Source organism: Scyliorhinus torazame, unplaced genomic scaffold (assembly GCF_047496885.1).
Source record: "Scyliorhinus torazame isolate Kashiwa2021f unplaced genomic scaffold, sScyTor2.1 scaffold_1634, whole genome shotgun sequence".
Lineage (NCBI taxonomy): Eukaryota > Metazoa > Chordata > Chondrichthyes > Carcharhiniformes > Scyliorhinidae > Scyliorhinus > Scyliorhinus torazame.
Window position 1 is genome coordinate 15,849 of NW_027309361.1, and position 22,256 is coordinate 38,104.

Consider the following 22,256-nt stretch of genomic DNA (forward strand, 5'->3'; position numbering starts at 1 on the left):
ATATTTTGTTTTGTATTGCTTCTTTGAAATGCCTTGGAATATCTCATTACATTAAAGGCAAAACAATATCCAGTTGTTCACATCCCCTGTGTACTATTGCAGCTCTTTGTGTTCCAAACTGAAGCCAGATATTCATTGTGACAATCCGTGATCCTCTTAACAGCTGCTAGACCTATACTAGCACATACTGGATTATTCTTTGGACATTCTGTTACAAATCAATTAAACTTGGGTTTAAAATAAGTTTAAATTTTCATAATGCACAGAACATTGAGGGCAGCACGGTAGCACAAGTGGAAAGCACTGTGGCTTCACAGCGCCAGGGTCCCAGGTTCGATTCCCCGCTGGGTCACTGTCTGTGCAGAGTCTGCACGGTCTCCCCGTGCCTGCATGGGTTTCCTCCGGGTGCTCCGGTTTCCTCCCACAGTCCAAAGACGTGCAGGTTAGGTGCATTGGCCATGATAAATTGCCCTTAGTGACCAAAAAAGGAGGGGTTATTGGGTTATGGGGATAGGGTGGAAGTGAGGGCTTAAGTGGGTCGGTGCAGACTCGATGGGCCGAATGGCCTCCTTCTGCACTGTATGTTCTATAACGTATGATTTAGTTTAGTCAATATCTATATTGGCTAATAGAAATTTAGTTTGAAATATAAAACCATAGCTAAGCTGTCTTAGTGACATCATTTAATAATGCTCATGAACTTTGGAGAAAGGTCTATGGCTGTGAATTTCCTTGGCAGAGCAGGAACAGGTCAGAAGATCCTTGGCATAACTGCTTGTTGGAAAATCGGTGTGAGGGGCAGGTGGGAAGATTAAGTAAAGGTTGTGAGAAGAATTTGCACACTTATGGAGTGCAAGGTTGTGAGAGCCCTAATATAAACCTTCCAGTTTACCATTGAGAGAGGTGAAATGTCCCCTTTCTAGTTGCATTATTGATCCACGTTCGATATGTGCTGTTTAAAATTTCAGCTTGCATCCCGATAGCCTTGTGTGGCGAGGCAACTAATCGAGAGAAGTATGCAGCTAATTTTGCACTTTACTGGTGTGCCACAGAGTGGAATACATTTTATGTTTGGTTATAAGACTTTTCCTTACTTCCAGTGATTATTCCATTCTGAAAAAGACCACAGGATGTCCCCAAATGATTTACAGAAGAAGAAGTATTTTTGAAGTGAAATGTAGAACACATGGCAGTTGATTTGTGCTCCGTACACTCCTACAAACAGCAATGTAATAATGACCAGATGTTCTGTTTTAGAGATTTGATTGAGGGCTAAAAATTATCTAGAACACCAGAGATAACTTCTCTGTTCTTCAAAACAGTGCCATGGGATCTTTCATGTTCACCTGAGAGAGCAGACAGGGCCTCGATTTAACAGGAGCAAAAGATGGCATAACCCACAGTGTAACAGCCCAACAGTACTACATTGGAGTGTCAACCTCGAAATTTGTGCCCCAGTCTCTGGGGTGGATTTTGGGGTGGATTTTGAGCCATTTGGCTCCGGCGAGAGCGGTACAACTTGAGCCATGGCACACTGGTATTGATAGATGTTGGTATATCCATTTCATATTAATTATTGGTTTTCCGCCACCTGCTTTCTGAGGGAGTACACATTCCATCGCCCAACAGAATTATTTTTAAATAGAAATTGTTATTGACAAAGACTAATATCATAGGCTCCTGTGCTACAAATGGTATTGGGCATCTTTTGTCTTGAGCTGTTTGTCTCGAAAGCAAAATATCTGCTTCCCTATAAAACTTGTTACACAGTGTGAAACTTTAAAAGTTAAAACTTTTCAACACACCAGAAGTGTACTTTATTAAGAAATAAACATTAGCAAACAGCTGGTCTGCAAGATTTGTTTTTATTTGTCTTGGTCTATCATCTGCAGGATTATGAAATGTTTAGCATGCAACAAAACAAGAATACTCATCAAGAAAGAGATGAAAACCGAAATTTTGATAAACATGGTGATCGTAGGGAGAATGGAAATGCTCGAGCTCTATCCCTGACAACCATTCACCCATCAGCATTCCCCCAATCTAATATTTTATCAAGTTCGCTGGAAGCTGAGCATAGGTATGTGTATAAAATCATATAGACATCTAAAATTTGAAACTTCAATTCGTCTTATTAATTAGATGCAGTAAAACTGCAAAGGAATAAAAATTAGAAGTTGTTAGGAAACTTAGCATCCAACAATCTCGAGCAGGAACTGGATGTTATGCTGCCAGCTGCTGTGAATGTAATTGTCCAATTGTAGCATTAGTCCTTTGCATGCCCTAATGCAATTTTCACCCAGTATATTGTTCTTTTGTTTTTAAAAGTCCTATTGTTTACAGTACTTAGGCATGTTTATAGATTTTTGATTTCCCCCCCTCTTTTTACATAGATGCCTTCTTTCTCTCTTACGTTAATGTTTTATTTCTGTCTCAGGACTTTTACACCCTCTTTGTCACAGTTGCACCTTCTGAACTGTAACTGTCATAGTCATAACCATCCAGGGATTCTTTCTCTAGTGCCTTGTTTTCTTTCTGATTTACATTGTTTATCATCCCAGATATAAGCTTGTGGTGCACGATATTTGTATCTGCAAAAAAACAGAATAACTCTGTGGAAACATGTGGAAAGTCTTGTATTTGATAATTAGGCTTGTTAGTTTGCATTGTGTTCCATGCAGACTTTACAATCTAACTTGAGATCATCTAGATCATGCTGAAAACAATTGATGGCAGCTGGCTGATGAATTACAATCTTGAATTGCAATTCTGGGAAAAGGGAGATTATTTTGAAAATAAAATGGACCTTCAAAAACTTCAGTGAAGAATATTATGCACTAACTGTATGATGTTTGAACTTGGATTTCCTTTAGCATGGCACAATGACCTGTAATGTAGTATTATTCGACTAAGTGCTTTCTGTTTACTTCTAGGCTGCTTAAAGAGATGGGTTGGCAGGAAGAAAGTGAAAATGATGAAACTTGTGCTCCATTAACAGAGGATGAGATGAGGGAATTCCAGGCAATCAGTGAACAGGTAACAATGTCCTGCTCATTAATGGGCCGAATTACATAAATTTTCTCACCCTTTTATTCTTTTCACCTTTCCCCTCTTTAAAATTGCTGTTCCATTTTTAGCTTTGCATCTTGTTGGATCAAATACTTGGCAATCGATACGCAAATTGACAAAATTTGAAAATGTCCAATTGGAGAGCTGTCAATTTTGGGAGCGAGCTTTTTTACTTTTATTTATGCGTTCATGGGATGTGGGCGTCGCTGGCTGGGCCAGCATTTATTGCCCAACCTTGAGTTCACTACATTGCTGTGGGTCTGGAGTCACATGTAGGCCAGACCAGATGAGGATGATAGATTTCCTTCCCGAAAGAGAATTAGCCTGGGCGGCAAGGTAGCACAGTGGTTAGCACTGTTGCTTCACAGCTCCAGGGTCCCAGGTTCGATTCCCGGCTTGGGTCACTGTGCACGTTTTCCATGTGTCTGCCTGCGTTTCCTCCGGGTGCTCCGGTTTCCTCCCACAAGTCCCGAAAGATGAGCTGTTAGGCAATTTGGACATTCTGAATTCTCCCTGTGTCCCCGAACAGGTGCTGGAATGTGGCGACTAGGGGCTTTTCACAGTAACTTCATTGCAGTGTTAATGTAAGTCTACTTGTGACAATAAAGATTATTCTTATTTATTATTATTATTATTATTCGTGAACCAGATGGGTTTTTGCAACAATCGACAATGGTTTCCTGGTCACCTTAGACTTTTAATTCCATATTTCTATTTAATTCAAAAGTAATTAGTCCAGTGACAATGCCACTGTCTCCACACTTGGTGGTAGTATTCTTGCATCAGAGTCAGAATGTATTTATGTAGAGGTAACAAAACATCTCCCTGCGTTTCCAGGAATATTATGAAGCAAACTTGGACACTGAACCACATAAGGAGATGGTGGGGCAAATGGCCTACATTTTGGTTAAAACTGTAGATTTTAATAGTATCTGAAAGGGAAAAAAGGAAGGTGGAGAGGTTTAGAGAGAAATTCCTGAACTTGGGCCCCACGCAGCTGAATACATGGGAACCAAGGGTCGACTGATTTAAATTTGTGGTGCTCAAAATGCCAGAATCAGGTGAGCAGTTATCTCAGAGGATTGTGGGCTTTTGGGGAATGTAAAGAGGGCAGGAGGTGTGAGGCCATGGAGGGCCTTGAAAACCCAGGATGAGCATTTTAATAGCGAGGCGTTGCTTGAAAGGAGTTGCCGTAAAATAAATGTAAATGTTGCCACAATCCCGGAGCACCATAGGCTTTTATCCCCTTTGCTAGTTTACTGGTGGTGATTTAACCTGAGGCTCACCACATCTCAAGCGAGTGGCAAGGTTGAGAAAGCATGAATATATTTGTGAATAACCTCCGTCTGCAATACTTCCAAGTCTCCTATCACCTGCCAATTGTTGTACACTTCATGAACCAAATTACCTTTTTGATGACCTTTAACCCAGAAGCAGTACAATAAAGAAAATTTGTAATTTCTTTAAAATATTTCGGAAATCTCTCATTGCTTTTAAGAATGTTTGAAAAGGACTTAAGAGTTTACATCAATTGTAAAGGGATGAATTGTAGTTTTCTTGGATAATAATAAATATTGATCCATGTGACCTGTGACCCCTGACGTGGAATCAGTACTGATGGGAAGTAAGCTGAGATGCTGTATGGCCAGACACTGAGAAGACAGACAAAGAAGCTACTGCTGTAAAGAGCAAAGGAGAGCTCTGATAGAAGGGAGAACAGAGGAAACCCATTTACAAGGAACTGTATGTGCAATACAGTTGATCAGAGCAGAAACGTGAAGACCAGGTCAGAGCAGAGATTGTGAATTGGACTGTTACTGCTGCTGTTTCAGTTTTGCCAGAGCAGACTATTTAACAGTGATTATTGAAGTGGTTGGATAAATGAGCCTCCTCGGAATCTGTATCATACTGTCATAAGAAGTTTTGCAGACATGTGCTGTTTCAGGTGGGTTGACTGTCTCCAGGGCCCTCGGATGGAAAACAGTTGCCAGTAAACTGTACTTGAATACTGAATTGATTGAATTGGAAAGTGAGATTCTACATATAAGAGGCGAAGTTAGAGAACTTTGGAATAAAATAAAAGCAAAATGCTGCAGATGCTAAAGATCTGAAATGAAAACAAAGTGATGGAAAAATTCAGCAAGTCTCTGGGCATCTGTGGCGAGAGAAACAAAGTTGACATTTTGAGCCCAATATGTCTCTTTGGAATTGAAACTTTGGAACTGCACGTGGTGTCACATCTCTACAAGCTATGATTGCAGGTGCTTGTGTTTGTGTAAAAACAATTTTTGTTGTATTGACAATTCAGAGTGACGTTTACCTATTTATTGGAAGTATAATTTGCCTGTTAATGTTTAATTTGTATTGGTTCTGATTCATACTAGACTAGCAGGGCTTGAGGTTCATAAGGAGGAGGTGTTAGCAAAAGTGTGAAAATAGATAAGTCCCCTGGGCCGGATGGGATTTATCCTCGGATTCTCTGGGAAGCAAGGGAGGAGATTGCTGAGCCTTTGGCTTTGATCTTTAAGTCATCTTTATCTACAGGAATAGTGCCAGAAGACTGGAGGATAGCAAATGTTGTCCCCTTGTTCAAGAAGGGGAGTAGAGACAACCCCGGTAACGATAGACCAGTGAGTCTTACTTCTGTTGTGGACGAAGTCTTGGAAAAGTTTATAAGAGATAGGATGTATAATCATCTGGAAAGGAATAATTTGATTAGAGATAGTCAACACGGTTTTGTGAAGGGTAGGTCGCGCCTCACAAACCTTATTGAGTTCTTTGAGAAGGTGACCAAGCAGGTGGATGAGGGTAAAGCAGTTGATGTGATGTATATGGATTTCAGTAAAGTGTTTGATAAGGTTCCCCACAGTAGGCTATTGCAGAAAATACGGAGGCATGGGATTCTGGGTGATTTAGCAGTTTGGATCAGAAATTGGCTCGCTGGAAGAAGACAAAGGGTGGTGATTGATGGGAAATGTTCAGCCTGGAGTCCAGTTACTAGTGGTGTACCACAAGGATCTGTTTTGGGGCCACTGCTGTTTGTCATTTTTATAAATGACCTGGAGGAGGGCGTCGAAGGATGGGTGAGTAAATTTGCAGATGACACTAAAGTCGGTGGAGTTGTGGACAGTGCGGAGGGATGTTACAAGTTACAGAGGGACATTGATAAGCTGCAGCGCTGGGCTGAGAGGTGGCAAATGGAGTTTGCAGAAAAGTGTGAGGTGATTCATTTTGGAATAAATAACAGGAAGAGTGTACTGGGCTAATGGTAAGATTCTTGGCAGTGTGGATGAGCGGAGAGATCTCAGTGTCCATGTACATAGATCCCTGAAAGTTGCCACCCAGGTTGAGAGGGTTGTTAAGAAGGCGTACGGTGTGTTAGCTTTTATTGATAGAGTGATTGAGTTTCGGAGCCATGAGGTCCTGGTTCTGCTGGCCAAAACTCTGGTGCGGCCGCATTTGGAGTATTGCATGTAATTCTGGTCGCCGCATTGTAGGAAGGATGTGGAAGCATTGGAAAGGGTGCAGAGGAGATTTACCAGAATGTTGCCTGTTATGGAGGGAAGATCTTATGAGGGAAGGCTGAGGGACTTGAGGCTGTTTTCGTTAGAGAGAAGAAGGTTAAGAGGTGACTTAATTGAGGCATACAAGATGATCAGAGGATTAGATAGGGTGGACAGTGAGAGCCTTTTTCCTCAGATGGTGATATCTAGCACGAGGGGACATAGTTTTAAATTGTGGGCTGATAGATATAGGACAGATGTCAGAGGTAGGTTCTTTACTCAGAGAGTAGTAAGGGCATGAAATGTCCTTCCTGCAACAGTAGTGGACTCACCAACACTAAGGGCATTCAAATGGTCATTGGATAGACATATGGACAATAAGGGAATAGTGTAGATGGGCTTTAGAGTGGTTTCACAGGTCGGCGCAACATCGAGGGCCGAAGGGCCTGTACTGTGCTGTAATGTTCTATGTTCTATGTTACAGTTACAATAAAGTGAAATGTTGGTAATTTCATCATCTGAGGTCATTTGGTAAATTTTGTTGTTTTGATTTATGGTTGGTAATTGTGGGCTCGAGTCTGGGACCAGAGGCTGAAACTGGTTCACTGGGACTTTCCAGCATTTAAATAAACAAGATTTCACATTTGCTTTTACTGTATCTTATTAGAAAAGCAGCATTGGTACCTTTTTGAGGCGCACGGTTTGTTGAAAGAGACAATCTGACTGTCAGAGACTTGAAACAGTTTCAAACAAAGAACAATACAGCCCAGGAACAGGCCCTTCAGCCCTCCAAGCCTGCGCCGACCATGGTACCTGCCTCAACTAAAACTGTATGCACTTACGGACTCCGTACCCTTCCATTCCCACCCTATTCATATATTTGTTTAGATGCCCCTTATATGCCGCTATCAGGTCACCTCTCAACCTCTGTCGTTCCAGTGAGAACAGACCAAGTTTATCTAAACTCTCCTGATAGCTCATGCCCTCCATACCAGGCAACATCCCAGTAAACCGCTTCTGTACCCTCTCCAAAGCATCCACATCCTTCTGGTAGTGTGGGGACCAGAATTGTACACATTATTCCAAATGAGGCCTAACTAAGGTCCTGTACAGCTGCAACATGATTTGCCAATTTTTATATTCAGTGCCCCGACCGATAAAGGCCAGCATGCCATATGCCTTCTCGACCTTATCCACATGCGTTGCCACCTTCAGTGATCAGTGGACATGCACGCCCAGATCTCTCTGCCTGTCAGTACTCAAGAGTTTTACCATTGTGTAATTCCTCCATGCATTGGACCATCCAAAGTGCATCACCTCACACTTGTCCGGATTAAACTTCATCTGCCATTTCTCTGCCCAAGACTCCAACCATTTTATATCCTGCTGTATCCTCTGACAATCCTCTTCACTATCTGCAATTTTTGCATCGTCTGTAAGTTTACTAATCAGACCAGCTACATTTTCTTCCAAATCATTTATACACCACAAACAACAAAGGACCTAGAACTGATCCCTGGTGGAACACCGCTGGTCACAGCCTTCCAGTTCTATATCCAACTTGCCAGCTCTCCTCTGATCCCATGCAACTTCACCTTTTGTTCCAGTCTACAATGAGGCGCCTTGTCAAAGGCTTTACTGAAGTAAAAAATGTGATTTGCAGGCTGTAGCAGAGCCCCTGGAAATTAATTAAGATCAGGAGCTAAGAGGGACAGAATCCTTGAATTGAGCAGGTTGAGGTTTGAGGAATAAACGACTGGTTGTGTCAGTGATCGAGTCTAATTAGCCAAAATTGAAGAAGAAATATAACTAAGAAATATTGACGCAGAAATTAGCAAGAGAGGTACGAGATGAGGAGGGGAGTGATACATTTTGGTAGGAATAACATGGAGAGACAATATAGGTCCATAGACTAGAATCCCTACAGTGCAGAAAGAGGCCCATTGAGTTCGCGCCGACCTTCTGAAAGAGCACATCACCGAGGTCCACTACCCTGCCCTATCCCCATAACTCTGTAACCCCACCTAACCTGCACATCTTTGGACTGTGGGAGGAAACCGGATGAAATCCACACGGACATGGGGAGAAAGTGCAAACTCCATACAGACCGTCGTCTAAGGCGGAATCGAACCGTGGTCCCTGGCACTGTGAGGCAGCAGTACTAACCACTGTGCCACATGTAATGGATAAAATTCTTAAAAAGGGGTACAGGAGTGGAGCGACCTGGTGTATATGTGTATAGATCATGACCGGTGGGGAGAGCAATTAATAAAGCATATAATGTCCCAAGTTTTATGAATAGGTGCATAGAGTTTGAGCAAGGAGGTTATGCTGAACTTATGCAACATACTAGTTGGACCTCAGCTGGAATAGTGTGTACGGTTCTGCACGCCACACCTTAGGAAAGATGTGAACACATTTGAGAGAGTGCAGAACAGCTTCCAGGAGTGAGAAATGTCCGTTATGAGGATTGATTGGAGAGGTTGGGACAGTTCTCACTGGAGAGAAGAAGGCTAAGAAGAGATTTTATGGAGGTATCCAAGATCAAGAGGGGGCTAGACAGTTCGGAGAAACTGTTGCCGCTCGTAAAAGGACCAAGAACGACAGGACACAGATTTAAACTGTTTTGCAAAAGAAGCAAATGTGGTGTGCAAAAAAGCTTCTTAGTACAGCAAGTGGTTAAATAAATAACCTTGGACAGAAATGTCAGGGCTGGTGGTGTGACATGACTGCAATCCTGGACAGCCATATCTGCAAAAGGTGTCTGCAGCTCAGGTGACTTGGGCTCTGAGTTGCTGAGCTAGGGACTGAATTATGAACGTTGCGAGGTATCGGGGGAGCAGAGTTATGGAGACACTTTGTTCCAGGAGGTAGTCACACCCTTCAGTTAGGCAGAAATGTAGTTAATGTTCAGGGACAGGAGAGCGTGGCTGTAAGTCAGGCAGTTAAGGGGAACCAGCATGTCGTGATGGAGGGGCCTCAGTCCCTGATTTTCTCCAATAGGTATGAGGTGCTAGCTACCTGACTGGATGATGCAAATGTTATATCTGTCCAATTCAGGTACTTCAACTGTCTGTGTGGAGTCTACATGGTCTCCCAGTGCCTGCATGGGTTTCCTCTGGGTGCTCTGGTTTCCTCCACAGTCCAAAGATATGCAGGTTAGGTGGATTGGCCATGCTACATTGCCCTTGGTGCCCAAACAGGTTGGGTGGGGTTACTGGGTTAAGGGGGTAGGGTGGCGGTGTGCGCTTGGGTAGGGTGCTCTTTCCAAGGGCCGGTGCAGACTCGCTGGGCTGAATGGCCTCCTTCGGCACTAAGTTTATGATTCTATGATTCAACCAGCTCCTTAATCAAAGTTTACCCAGGTGTCTTTATTTAGGAGGAGAACAAAGTACGGACACAGATATAATACAACACACTTTATTAAATATAGTTAACCCGTAAATTACCCACTAAATATACAAGAAACACCCAGGATTCGACTATACTACCCGCAAATATGGTTTGGTATGCTGTAGATCCGACCCCTGAGTCCCTCTGGTTCCTCTTTGCGAAGGTGATTCTCGCTGGCTGTTTCTTCCTTGCTCTGGTCAAGGTCACCTCGCACATCAAGTATTTGCTGCTGGTATCTCTGAGATGCCTTCCTTTATCCCCCTCTCTCCCCGCCTTTCCAGAAACTTCTCTGGCTTCTGGCCAATGAAGTCTCGGGAGGGGTCCCAGCAGCCAGTGGTCCAGTTGATGACCGTTTGACAGGCCACCTGAGCCCACCGCAGATGTCCCATCTTTGGTGATGTGGGCTGCACATGGACCTGTTCCCATATAAGGTATCAGTAGATACACTTGGTGATGGAAAGTCTGGCTCGATCTGGGCTACAGACAATAAACGTGTGCATTTCAATGAGGTACGATGATCTCCTGCTGTGTCTCAGTAGAGTGTGATGATCTTTGATGGGTAATTGAATGGGACAGGCCCAGGCATGTTCTGGCAGCTTATCGGTTGGTTGTGTATTTGACTTTGGTCAAGACTGGTTTCCAAAGCCTTCCTGAGGTTTGACTGCAGTATGATTTTAAAGTGCCCAATTCTTTGATATCCAATTTAATCGGCCTTGAAACTAGGCCCTGATTATATTACCACGCAAAGGACTAAATTGTGATAGGAGACCGTACAGACACTGTTCTCTGCAGCCGTGACTGGGAGCTAGGAAGGCTGTGCTGTCTTCCCAGTGCCTAGCTTAAGGACATCACTTTGTGGCTGGTTAATAAGTTGGAAGGGGAAGTATCCAGTTGTAGTGATCCATGTGGGTACCAATGACATGGGTAGAACCAAGAATGAAGTTCTCTGCTAAGAGAATTTGAGGAGCTAGGGGCCAAATTGAAACACAGAACATGACAGGTAGTCATCTCTGAAATGTTAGCTGAACCGCATGCAAATTGTCAAGCAGATTAGGGAATTAAACGCATGGCTCAAAGAATAGTGTGTGAAGAACAGGTTTTGATTCATGGGGCACTGTACTTCGGAAAGAGTGAGCCATTCTGTTGGGATAGGCTCCACTTGAACTAAGCTAGGACACGAATCCTGGCCAATCATATAACTAGGGCTGTGGAAGAAAGATCAAGGAATTGGAACATTTATAGCAATGTGAGTAAAGACGAGCACAATGGGTAAAGAGAGTTTAACAACATTTGCACATCAGTAAATAGGACATTGCAAGAAAAAGAAGTAAAAAATACGGAATGAAAGGCTCATTACTTGATGCGTGGAGCATCCATAATAAGATAGATGAATCAGTGAGAGAAATGGGGATAAATTATGAATCTCTATTACAGAGACATGGTCACAAGGTGATCATGGATGGGAAATAAATATTCCAGGTTACACTATTTAGGAATGGTAGAATGGCAAAGGAGGAGGTGTTGCTCAGATAGTAAAGGATGACATTTATCTGAAAGGATCTGGCTTCAGAAGATCATGAAGTAGAATCAGTGTGGCTGGAAATTGGATACTGCGATTGTCAGAAAACACTGGTGGCAGTAGTTTACAGGCCCCCTAACAGTAGTTACATGGGCAGGGCAGTAAACAAGAAATTATTGCAGCTTGTAAGAAAAGCAATGTAATAATTATGAGGGACTTCAATCTTTATATAGATGGAGGCAAACAAATCGGTAAGAGTGGGAGTTTGTAGACTGTTTTTATTACAGTTTCTTAGAGCACTATGCTGGGGAACCGACTCGGGATAAAGTTATCTTGGATCTTGTATTGTGTAATGAAGCAGGGTTGATTAGTTAGCAATGTCTTAGTAAAAGATAATGATCACAAGGCTATTTAATTCCATATTGAGTTTGAAAGTGACAAACTCCAATCTCAAAAAAAAAATCTTAAACACAGCCAATTATTGGGGGGGAAACTGGCTAAAGAAACAATTCAAAATCTTCAGCAGAAATACAGTCCATTTAAAAATAAAACTCAAGTGAGAAAGATCTATCCCTGGCTCACTCGAAGTTAAGGATGGCATTAGATTAAAAAAGAGGCTTACAATTTGCAAAACAAAAAACAGTAACATGTCTGACAATTTGGAATGTTTTAAAAACCAGCAAAGAGTAACCAAAAAGTTGATAAAAAGGGAGAAAATAGAATATGCGTAAACTGGCCAGGGATATAAAACAGATCATAAGAGCTGTCATAAGCCTATAAAAAGGAAGAGAGTGGCTAAAGTAAATATAGGTTGCTTAGAAACAGAGATAGGAGAAATTGTTATGGGGAACTAGCGCAAGCATTGAAGAAATATTTTGTCTGTCTTCACTGTAGAAGACATAACTACATACAACAAATAGCGAGTAACCTAGGGGCTGAAAAGAAATTAACATCTGCAGAGAAAAAATATTTGAGAAACTGTAAGGACTAAAATCTACCAAGTCCCCTGGACCTGACGGCCTACACTTGGGGTTCTAAAATAGATGTTGGAAGTGCTAGCTATGATTTTCCAAAATTCCTTACATTTGGGGACTGCCCCATTAGGTTGGAGTTGGCAAATGTTACATAACTTTTCAAGAATGGAGGGAGAGAGAAACCCCTGAACTATGGGCCAGTTAGCCTAACATCAGTTGTGTGAAAATGCTGGAACCTACTGTTAAGTCTTAACAATGCACTTAAAAAATGGCGATATTATTAGAACAAGTCAACTTGGTTATATTAAAGGGAAATTCTGTTTGACATTTATTATAGTTCTTTGAGGATGTAACTAATATGGTATATAAAGGGGGACCAGTAGATGTAGTATACCTGGATTTCCAAAAGGCATTTGTTAAAAAGACAAGGTACAGGCTCATGAAGTTGGAGGCAGTATTTTATCAATTGGGTAGAGGATTAATTAATGGATAGAAAGCAGAGAATATGCATAAATTGAGCTTTTTCAAGTTGGCAGACAGTGAATAGTGGAGTGCCGCAAGGATCAATGCTACGGCCTCAGCTATTTACAATCTATATAAATAACTGGGGGGCAGCACGGTAGCCTTGTGGATAGCACAATTGCTTCACAGCTCCAGGGTCCCAGGTTCGATTCCGGCTTGGGGCACTGTCTGTGCGGAGTCTGCACATCCTCCCCGTGTGTGCGTGGGTTTCCTCCGGGTGCTCCGGTTTCCTCCCACAGTCCAAAGATGTGCAGGTTAGGTGGATTGGCCATGATAAATTGCCCTTAGTGTCCAAAATTGCCCTTAGTGTTGGGTGGGGTTACTGGGTTATGGGGATAGGGTGGTGGTGTTAACCTTGGGTAGGGTGCTCTTTCCAAGAGCCGGTGCAGACTCGATGGGCCGAATGGCCTCCTTCTGCACTGTAAATTCTATGATATCTATGAACTGGGTGGAGAGAAAGTGAGTATTGTCTCAAAGTTTGTTGAGGAGACCCAGCCAGGTGGGAAAGGCAGCTGTGGGGAGGACACAGAGAAGCTGTAATATATATGGACCGGTTAAGTGAGTGGCCAACACGATGACAGATGATGTATAATCTGGGGATGTGTGAAGTTATTCACTTTGGTCGCATGAATAGTAAAGCAGGATATCTTTAAAAGGTGAGAAACGTCTAGAAAATGTTCAAATAGACCTGGGTGTGCTTGAAAGTTGACATGCAGGTGCAACAAGAAATTAGGACGGCAAATAGCCTTTATTGCGAGGGGGTTGGAGTACAAGAATAAGTAAGTCTTGCTACATTTGAACAGGGTTTTGGTGAGACCATATTTGGAATATTGTGTGGCGTTTTGGTCTCCACATTTTAGAAAGGATGTACTTGCATTGGTGCCGGCACAGTGAAGGTTCACTAGATTTGTCCCTGGGATGAGTGGATAATGGGTTGATAAAAGGTTGAGTAAATTAGGTTGCAATTGGGCTCCACTTTGGAGTTCAGAAGAATGAGATGTGATCTCCCTGAAATGTACAAAATTCAGAGGGGGCTTGATAGGTCAACACTGAGGGATTTTATTTGTAGCTTGATGAGTCTAAAACGAGGGGGCACAATCTTCGAAAAAGAGGCTAATTGTTTAGGCTGATTCAAGTTGTGAACTTTGAAATTCTGTATCTCGGTTGTGGATACTCCATTGTTGAACACATTTAAAGCTGGGTTAGATAGATTTCTGGTGTCTCTGGGAATTGAGGAATATTGGGAGTGGGTGCGAAAATGGAGTTGAAGCTCAAGATCAACCACGATCGTATTGAATGTCGGAGCATGCTCGACAAGCCATATGTTCTACTCCTCCTATTTCTTGTGTTCTTGTTCTCCAAGATAATGTTGGTATGGAACTGCTGGTTGTCTACTATTTTAGGAAGCTTGCTAAATATCAAAGAAAGACTTGACTGTCATAATGTTAGCTGTAAGTCTTGTAATAAATCTTCAAAACCAGGAATGAAAAGTTGTTACGGTGAAGCTTGAGGCTGCAGCAATTGGCCTTAAAAATTGTTCATAATGCTGCTAAAAATGATGGCCCAGATCTTAAGATCTCCAAATTGTCGGAGAGCAGATGCACGCCGGAAGATGCGCTACAGGACCCTTTGGAAGTCCCAACGCAAGGGCAGTGTGTGAATTGTCTAGAAAGTTTCAACTTTTGATGGGCATTTCTCCAGCGCCTTCTGCAAAATCCTCTGACTCGGAGTTTGCATCGGTGACTTAAGATAGTTCCAATTTTGTTACCTGGAAATGTTTGACACGTTAAAACCTTGTCTAACCCCTGGATAACTGCAGAACTGACCCTCTAATCACTCTCACCTGACCTCTTTCCTGACCCTGACTGGTTCCCACCACCCACCTTCCTGTGCCACTTCCCAACCTGACAATCCCCTGCTGCCTCAAGCACCTGCCACACTAATTCCTTACTGCCTCACCTACCTGCCAGCCTGCCCCCTTTGGCACTTCTCTAAAAAGTGACAGAAAGAAGGTTTGGGACATTTAAACTCTCTACCTACAGAATATTGCAGCTATCGCCATAAAAAGGGTGTGTGGTTTCTGCGTGGATTCTCTCTACTGCTTCTTCAGAGGAGTTCTGCAGGATCCTTCAATGGAAGATTACCCTGAAAAATTTAATGTGAACTGTTTTTTTCTGTTCCGGGTCAGAAACAGGGGTTTCGACTCTGAATGTAAGATTTGGGCTAACGTGATTACAGATGCCCTGTCGAGAGTTTAAAGAACAAAGGACGGTAACAATGTCTTAAAGACAGATGAAATTAGGTGTTATAAGCTTGTAAAATAACACCCTTTTTGTAATGAAGCTTGTTTTTGTAAATACGATTATCATTGTTGTTACCGGTATAACATATAATACACTAGCTGTTAAAAGGTTTAGGATTTTAGGTTTGCTGTGTGTCGAACCCTGTTGAAAAGAGACCTTTACCATAGTAAGGCTTTTAAGAGGAAAGTGTGACAACCTTTGTACAGTAAGGAAAATTTGTAATTTCTTTAAAATGTCCAAGGATTTTTAAGAATGTTTGAAAAGGACTCTTAAGAGATTGCATCAATTGTAAAGAGGTGAATTGTAATTCTCATGGATAATAAGAAATATTGGCCCATGTGACCTGGTGATCCTTGAGGTGGAAGCCGTATTGGTGGTAAAGAAGTTAAGATACAAAATATCTGTTTGGCCAAGCATAGAGAAGATAGACAAAGAAGCTACTGCTATAAAGAACTGCGAACTGCAGCAGAAGGAGAACAGAGAAGGTGCATTTAAAAGGAGCTGGGTATGTGCAATAGAGTTAAATGGAAGAGAAAGTCAAAGATGGGATTAGAGGGGATTGCGAATTGTTCAATGTTAATGCTGCTGCCAATTCAGATTTTCCAGAACCAATCAGACTGGTTAATGGGTGTTATTAAAAGGATGAGATAAAGGAGTTTATGGGAATATGTGCAATTGAGACTGTTATCATCCTAGCTAGGAAGGTTCTGTAGGAGTGTGCTATTCAGGGGACGACAATTTACCACAACCTCGGGATGGGATATGGCCATCGGTGAATGCAACTCGAGGACCGAATTGACTGAGGGAAAGTGAACAATCCTACATACCGGAAGCAGAATTAGAGTACTTTGAAAGTGTACCTGGTGCTACATGCTTGTGGAGGTGCTTGTATAAGCACTTACTTTGTTGTATAAACTACTTAAAGTGGAATTTATCATCTTATTTGAAGTTTAATTTGTGAAAGGAAAAAAATAATAAAACGTGATAATTTTTTCATAATTTCTTCCCTTGTGGTTGTTTGCTAAATTTGGCTATTTTAGTTTGTGGTTTCCCCAAGGATATCATGATCCCCTCATCACTCTGGTTTAAGAAGGCAGCTCACAACCACCTTCTCGAGGGGAAATAGGGATGGGCAATAAATGCTGGCCTCGTCAACAACATCCACGTCTCATGAATTAATTTTTTAAAAGCTGACTGGCCTGTCGTTGCTGGGTATCCTTTGCACCTTTTGTTTTGCAAAATGGTGTAACATTTGCAGTTCTCCAGTCTTCTAGCACCACTCCTTTATCAAAGAAGATTATGGCCAGTACCTCTGCAATTTCTGCCCTGGCTTCCCTCAGCATCCTGGGACACATCTGATCTAGTTCTATCAATTTTAAAGTACAGCCAGCCTTTCTAATACCACCTCTATCATGCAATATCTCAACTACCTCCTCACTATACCTGAACCATCACCACTTTAAAGCCCTGCCAATCTTTTCCAGTTTACCTGGGATGGATTCATTCTTGCTCCTTGAAATTGCTCCTGGTCCCTTTCCATAACTAACATAATACATTAATCTTTGCTCCTTGTCTGTGTTATGTCTGCACATTCAATTTTGATGATTCTGTTTTTTAGCATTAAGTTCCTGCTTACCTATGCTGTTTGCATTGCCTGAATCAAGTAACTAAATAAGTCATTATTTCTGCACTAAAAGAATTAGAACGATGTAACTTAGATGCAATTTAAATGGGATCGTGGTGAAGTTCAAGGGATTTTTGAATGTCCTTCAGATCACAGAATTACAACTTTGAGCTAATTTCTCAATATCTGGAAAACCTCATCACTGTAAGAAGCAACCTCCCATCTAATAATCTTTTTGTCGCAAGCAGGCTTACATTAACACTGCAATGAAGTTACTGTGAAAAGCCCCTAGTCGCCACATTCCGCTGCCTGTTTGGGTACACTGAGAAAGAATTCAGAATGTCCAAATTACCTAATAGCACATCTTTCGGGACTTGTGGGAGGAAACCGGAGCGCCCGGAGGAAACCCACGCAGACATGGGGAGTACATGTAGACTCGGCATAGACAGTGATCCAAGCCAGGAATCGAACCTGGGACCTTGGCGCTGTGAAGCCATAGTGCTAACCACTAAACTACCGTGCTGCTTTGTGTTGTTACCCGAGACATTGGTGTCTGTGCTGTAACGTTTACAAGATGGTATTCCCTTCTTTTGTGGAGTTGTTACAGAATTACTAAGGAACAAATTACATGGGTATATCATATACATTTAAACTACACTTCATCACAAAATGAAATTAAAACTGGCAAATGGGAGAAGAGACATATTTATGAATCCCTGTGTAAGAACATCCTTTTGGAATTATTTACATCCCAAAATACTCACTTTTTTAGGAGCATCCAATCCTGTTTATTAGATATATCTAAAATCTTCTAAGGGAACTGTTTGTGTGACTGCTTTTAAGTATATTCTTTCAAAATGTCAGTTTAAATCTAAAATATATTTTGTTTCATACTGCTGAACAATAATTTGACATTTATTCAAAACAGCAGAATTTGGAAGGAAACCTTAACCGTTTGTTATTGCTAGAATCTCACTTTGTTAGGGAAGCACAGATTTGAAAAGTGGAACAAAACAGTAGCTGCCTTTTTTATCACTATATGTTTCAATTTAAACATTGAAATCTAGAGTGAGGTGATCATGAACCCATGTCGATTATCGTAAAACTCCATCTGGTTCACTAATGTCCTTTCGGGAAGGAAATCTGCTGTCCTTGCCTGGTCTGGCCTACACGTGGCTCCAGACCCAAAGCAATGTGGTTGACTCCTTTAAATGCCCTCTAGGATGGGCAATACATGCCGGCCCAATCAGCAACGCCTACATCCTATGAATTAATTTTTTTCAGAAATGTATGGAGAGTGTGTTTTTTCCTGTACTTCTCCCACCTCTGCTACCGACTTTCATTTGAGATGTACTCTCAGAGAGAGAGAGAAGGAAAAGTCAAGATGATTTGCATACCTCTTATGCATTTAATAGCAGATTCAAGAGTGGTATTGGCAAGAGAGCTGAGAGCAAGTTGCAGTAAATCATTTCACTTCATCTGTGTTGGATATCCTTAAGAAGGTGCCTTAAAAAAAACTTCTCAATAGAAACAGAATATTTTTGTTTTCCGCATTCTTGAAGGACTGTTTCTTTTATGTCAGTCACCTTCGATTCTTTGTACTTGCTGAGAGGATGGAACATTATTGGAGCTCTCGATTATTATGGACTCTATCTTACAGTGCCCCAATTCAGCCAAAGGGAGCTGGAGGGAGAAGATAAGTTAGTTACGCCGAGGTGCACTTTGAGTTCAATTAACAAGATTGTTTAGTTTGGTGTGGTTGCCTGCGACTTGAGGTTCTAACACAATCTTTTTTGGTTCTTGGGATGTGAGCATTGTTGGCTAGGCCAGCATTTATTGTCTGTCCCTTCATGTTAATGTGGTGGTGAGTTGCTTTCTTGGACTGCAACAGTCCATCTGGGGTGGGCGTGTCAGCTAGAGTCAATGGGATGGGAGGCGGGTTTGTGTGATGGACTGGGCGACGTTCACTGAAGCTTCTTGCTGACGCGAGACTTGATGGGGACCTTGTAAGCAGTGGTCTGCTGTCCTTTTGTTCTACTAAGTGGTAGAATTTGTCTGTTTGGAAGGTACTGTTGAAGGAGCCTTGGTGAGATGCCGAAGTGCCTCTCCAATATGGGGCACATTATTGCCAATGTGCCTTGGTGGTGGAGGGAGTGAATATTTGAGATGATGGTTGGGTTGCCGATGAAGCAAGCTTCTTTTTCTTCATTTCTAATGATGGAATTAAAGCCATTGAAGCAGCTGAAGATGTTTGGGCTGAGGGCACTACCCTGAGGAACTGATGCCCTAGATTCAAGGTGATTGGCTACCACCAAATGCAACCAAGGGGCACAGTGGCATATTGGTTTGCACTGCTGCCTCACAGCACTAAGGACCTGGTTTGAATTCCGGCTTTGGGTGATTGTGACATTTGCACGTTCCCCTGTGTCTGCGTGGGTTTCCTCCGGGTGCTCGGTTTCCTCCCACAGTTCAAAGATGTGCAGGTTAGGTGGATTAGCCATGCTAAATTGCCCCATAGTGTCCAGGGAAGTGCAGGTTAATTGGGGATAGGACGGGAGGAGTGAGCCTAAGTTGGGTGCTCTTTTGGAGGGTCAGTACAGACTTGATGGGCTGAATGGCATCTTCTGCACTGTAGGGATTCTATTCTAACTATCTACCTTTGTGCTACGTATGATTTCAACTAGAGGAGGGGTTCCCCCCAGCCCCCATTCCCATATTAATGTTACACTCTGTCAAATGCTGCCTTGACGTCAAAGGTAGTCGGTCACCTTGCCTTTGGAATTCAGTTCTTTGGTTTAGCACACTGGGCTAAATCGCTGGCTTTGAAAGCAGACCAAGGCAGGCCAGCAGCACGGTTCAATTCCCGTAACAGCCTCCCCGAACAGGTGCCGGAATGTGGCGACTAGGGACTTTTCACAGTAACTTCATTTGAAGCCTACTTGTGACAATAAGCGGTTTTCATTCATTCATGTTTGGCTGAAGGCTGCAGCATTTTGCATTGCAATTACTGTATTGTTGGGTTCTTTACAGATTTAGCATATGTTTGTTTCAGAAATTATAATTTAAAAAAACTTATTCTTATGTAATTCTTTTTCATTTCAGCTACAGAAAAACGGCCTTCGAAAAAATGGTCTTCTGAAAAATGGTCTAACTTGTAACTTCAAATTTAGTACATGGAAGAGCACTTATAAGCCCACTGTTAATGATGACACAGAGACGAGCAGCAGCGATACATCTGATGATGATGTGTGAGAGGTTAAAGAAAGACATAAAAATTATTTGGGTATAATAATTATCATTGTGGTAAACTGCCAAAAATAAACTGCATTAAAAGCAGTACGGTACCCCACCAGAAGAAATTTGAGGGGACTTCTTTATTCAAGAACACAGATTGTTGGACTTGGCCTAATTTGAACTTTGCTTAATGCTTTGTAACGGCCTTTTGTAGTAATGAGGATTTCAGTTGGATTTAGCATTGATCTGCTTCATCACTGCTGATCAGAAGATACATTACTACAATGTGAAAAAAAATTATTGATCATGGGATAATTCACAGATCTAATAAACCGAATTGAAGTTCAAATTGTGTATTGTTCCATGGAGCTTTTGGCTTAAAGTTGTTCCATTCGTTGAGAAACAGCAATCTGAAAACACAGTATCCTGCTTGTTGAATCATATTCATTACCAAAACAGGACCCTGCAAGTCCACTGTCTACAGAAAAACAGGTGATGTAGCATGTTGATCAAAAGTGGAGAAAGATACAGTAGAATTTTCATTGCCTAAACTTAATGAGTGCTCTTGTACTGTTCCACTTCTTTCTCAAAGTTAATTGCTTTTTTTAACCATTTGTAGTTTCTTTTTTTAAAATCATCACATTCTTCAATTTGTAGAAAGAAAAACACTGAGATCAAGAGCTTTATCTGCGCTGCACACAACCTTGATATTCAGGGTGGACTGTCCAAAGCAAACTTGAAAATTGACATTATTTTGATAAAGCAGTTATTTACAAGTCTTACCAAGAGGTTATGATCACAGTTGCTGGATCTATTCACTAAATGGAATAAAAACTGGATTTGCAGCAAGATTGATGATGGTCTGACTTTGTGCCAGAACTATTTTAGGAGTTGGTGCTCCTACATATTTAATGTCAGGCTTCAAATTCCAATTATTTTGAAAGGGAGGCTGAAACCTTTTAAAGTTGTGGTTGTGACCCATAATATACTGAGTTTAATCTCCACACGAGGAATTGAGCATTTAATCTAGGTTAACACTTCAGTGTAGTGCTAAGCGTATTGCCTGAGGTGTTGTCCTTCAAGTATTGCATTAAACTAAGCCCATTCTTTTTTTAAAGTCTTTTTATTGGTTTGCATTTATAGTAACATAGTTGTAAGAAACATTGTCCTGTAACTAGAGATAGCTACAGAATGGGTATATAATAACAAATAAAGAAACAACAGTAAGACACAATTATAGGAACATACGCAGGTATGTATATAAGGGTAGCGTGTGTATAGATATAGATACGGGGGCCCTGGCTTCGGATCTCCAGTCGTTGGCTATCCCCTCAGTGTTGGTCTTACTTTGTATGTGTTCGTTCCTGGTATTAAAACATACCAGGGGACGTGTTTGGCGCCCCATGGGCGTACTTTTGGTGTGGTCGCTACCCATGTATCTCATCGTCCTTGGTCCCCTTGGCTCCTCTGTCTTGCTCATCCTGCATCCTCCTGGCGCGGCCACCCTTCCTTTGTTCTGCTTATCTGTCCCGGTTCTGGTCTCTCCCAACCCCTCTTTTTTGGTTGTTGGTTGCAAACAGGTCTTGGAACAGGCTGGTGAATTGCTTCCATGTGTTGCAGAAGCCTTCCTCCAATCCCTGTATGGACAATTTTACCTTTTCCAATTTGAGGAATCTGTTAGATTGGGCAGCCAGTCCGTGGCCTTGGGTGGTGCTGCCAATCTCCAGCCTAGCAGAAGTGTCTGTTGGGCGATCGTGGGGCGGGGGGGGGGGGCCTCTCCGCATAAAGAGTTCTGGCTTTTCCGATACCTCAAAGACCGCCACAAGTAGGCATGGCTCCAGCCTCACTCTCACAAACTTTGACATGGCCTCAAAGAAGGCAGTCCAGTACCCGACAAGTTTGGGGCAAGACCAGAACATTGTGTGGTTGGCTGGGCCTCCCTGACATCTTTCACATTTGTCCCCCCACCTCCGGGAAGAACCCACTCATGCATGTTCTTGTCGAGTGCAACCTCTGCATTACTTCCAGCTGCGTTTGGCTCAGCCCTGTGCATGAGGAGATGAAGTTCACCCAATACAGTGTTCCGCTCCAGAGTCCTCCCGCTATCTCTATGCC

General features: G+C 42.2%; 1 protein-coding gene across 1 annotated transcript; it reads left to right on the forward strand.

The window, feature by feature from the left end:
- The first annotated feature begins 1,873 nt into the window (after positions 1 to 1,873).
- On the forward strand, positions 1,874 to 20,490 carry LOC140407605 (vasculin-like). Its single transcript, XM_072494960.1, has 3 exons — positions 1,874 to 2,080; positions 2,934 to 3,036; positions 20,010 to 20,490. Exons 1-3 carry the CDS (start codon positions 1,902 to 1,904, stop codon positions 20,157 to 20,159), a joined length of 432 nt encoding a protein of 143 aa, XP_072351061.1. The 5' UTR covers positions 1,874 to 1,901; the 3' UTR covers positions 20,160 to 20,490.
- Positions 20,491 to 22,256: the final 1,766 nt, after the last annotated feature.

What these genes read in the sequence shown, in the direction of transcription:
- LOC140407605 (XM_072494960.1), top strand. Translation starts at nt 1,902, where the DNA reads ATGTTTAGCATGCAACAAAACAAGAATACTCATCAAGAAAGAGATGAA. An exon ending in TCGCTGGAAGCTGAGCATAG is followed by an intron (nt 2,081 to 2,933) that starts GTATGTGTATAA and finishes GTTTACTTCTAG; the next exon opens with GCTGCTTAAAGAGATGGGTT. An exon ending in TCCAGGCAATCAGTGAACAG is followed by an intron (nt 3,037 to 20,009) that starts GTAACAATGTCC and finishes TTTTCATTTCAG; the next exon opens with CTACAGAAAAACGGCCTTCG.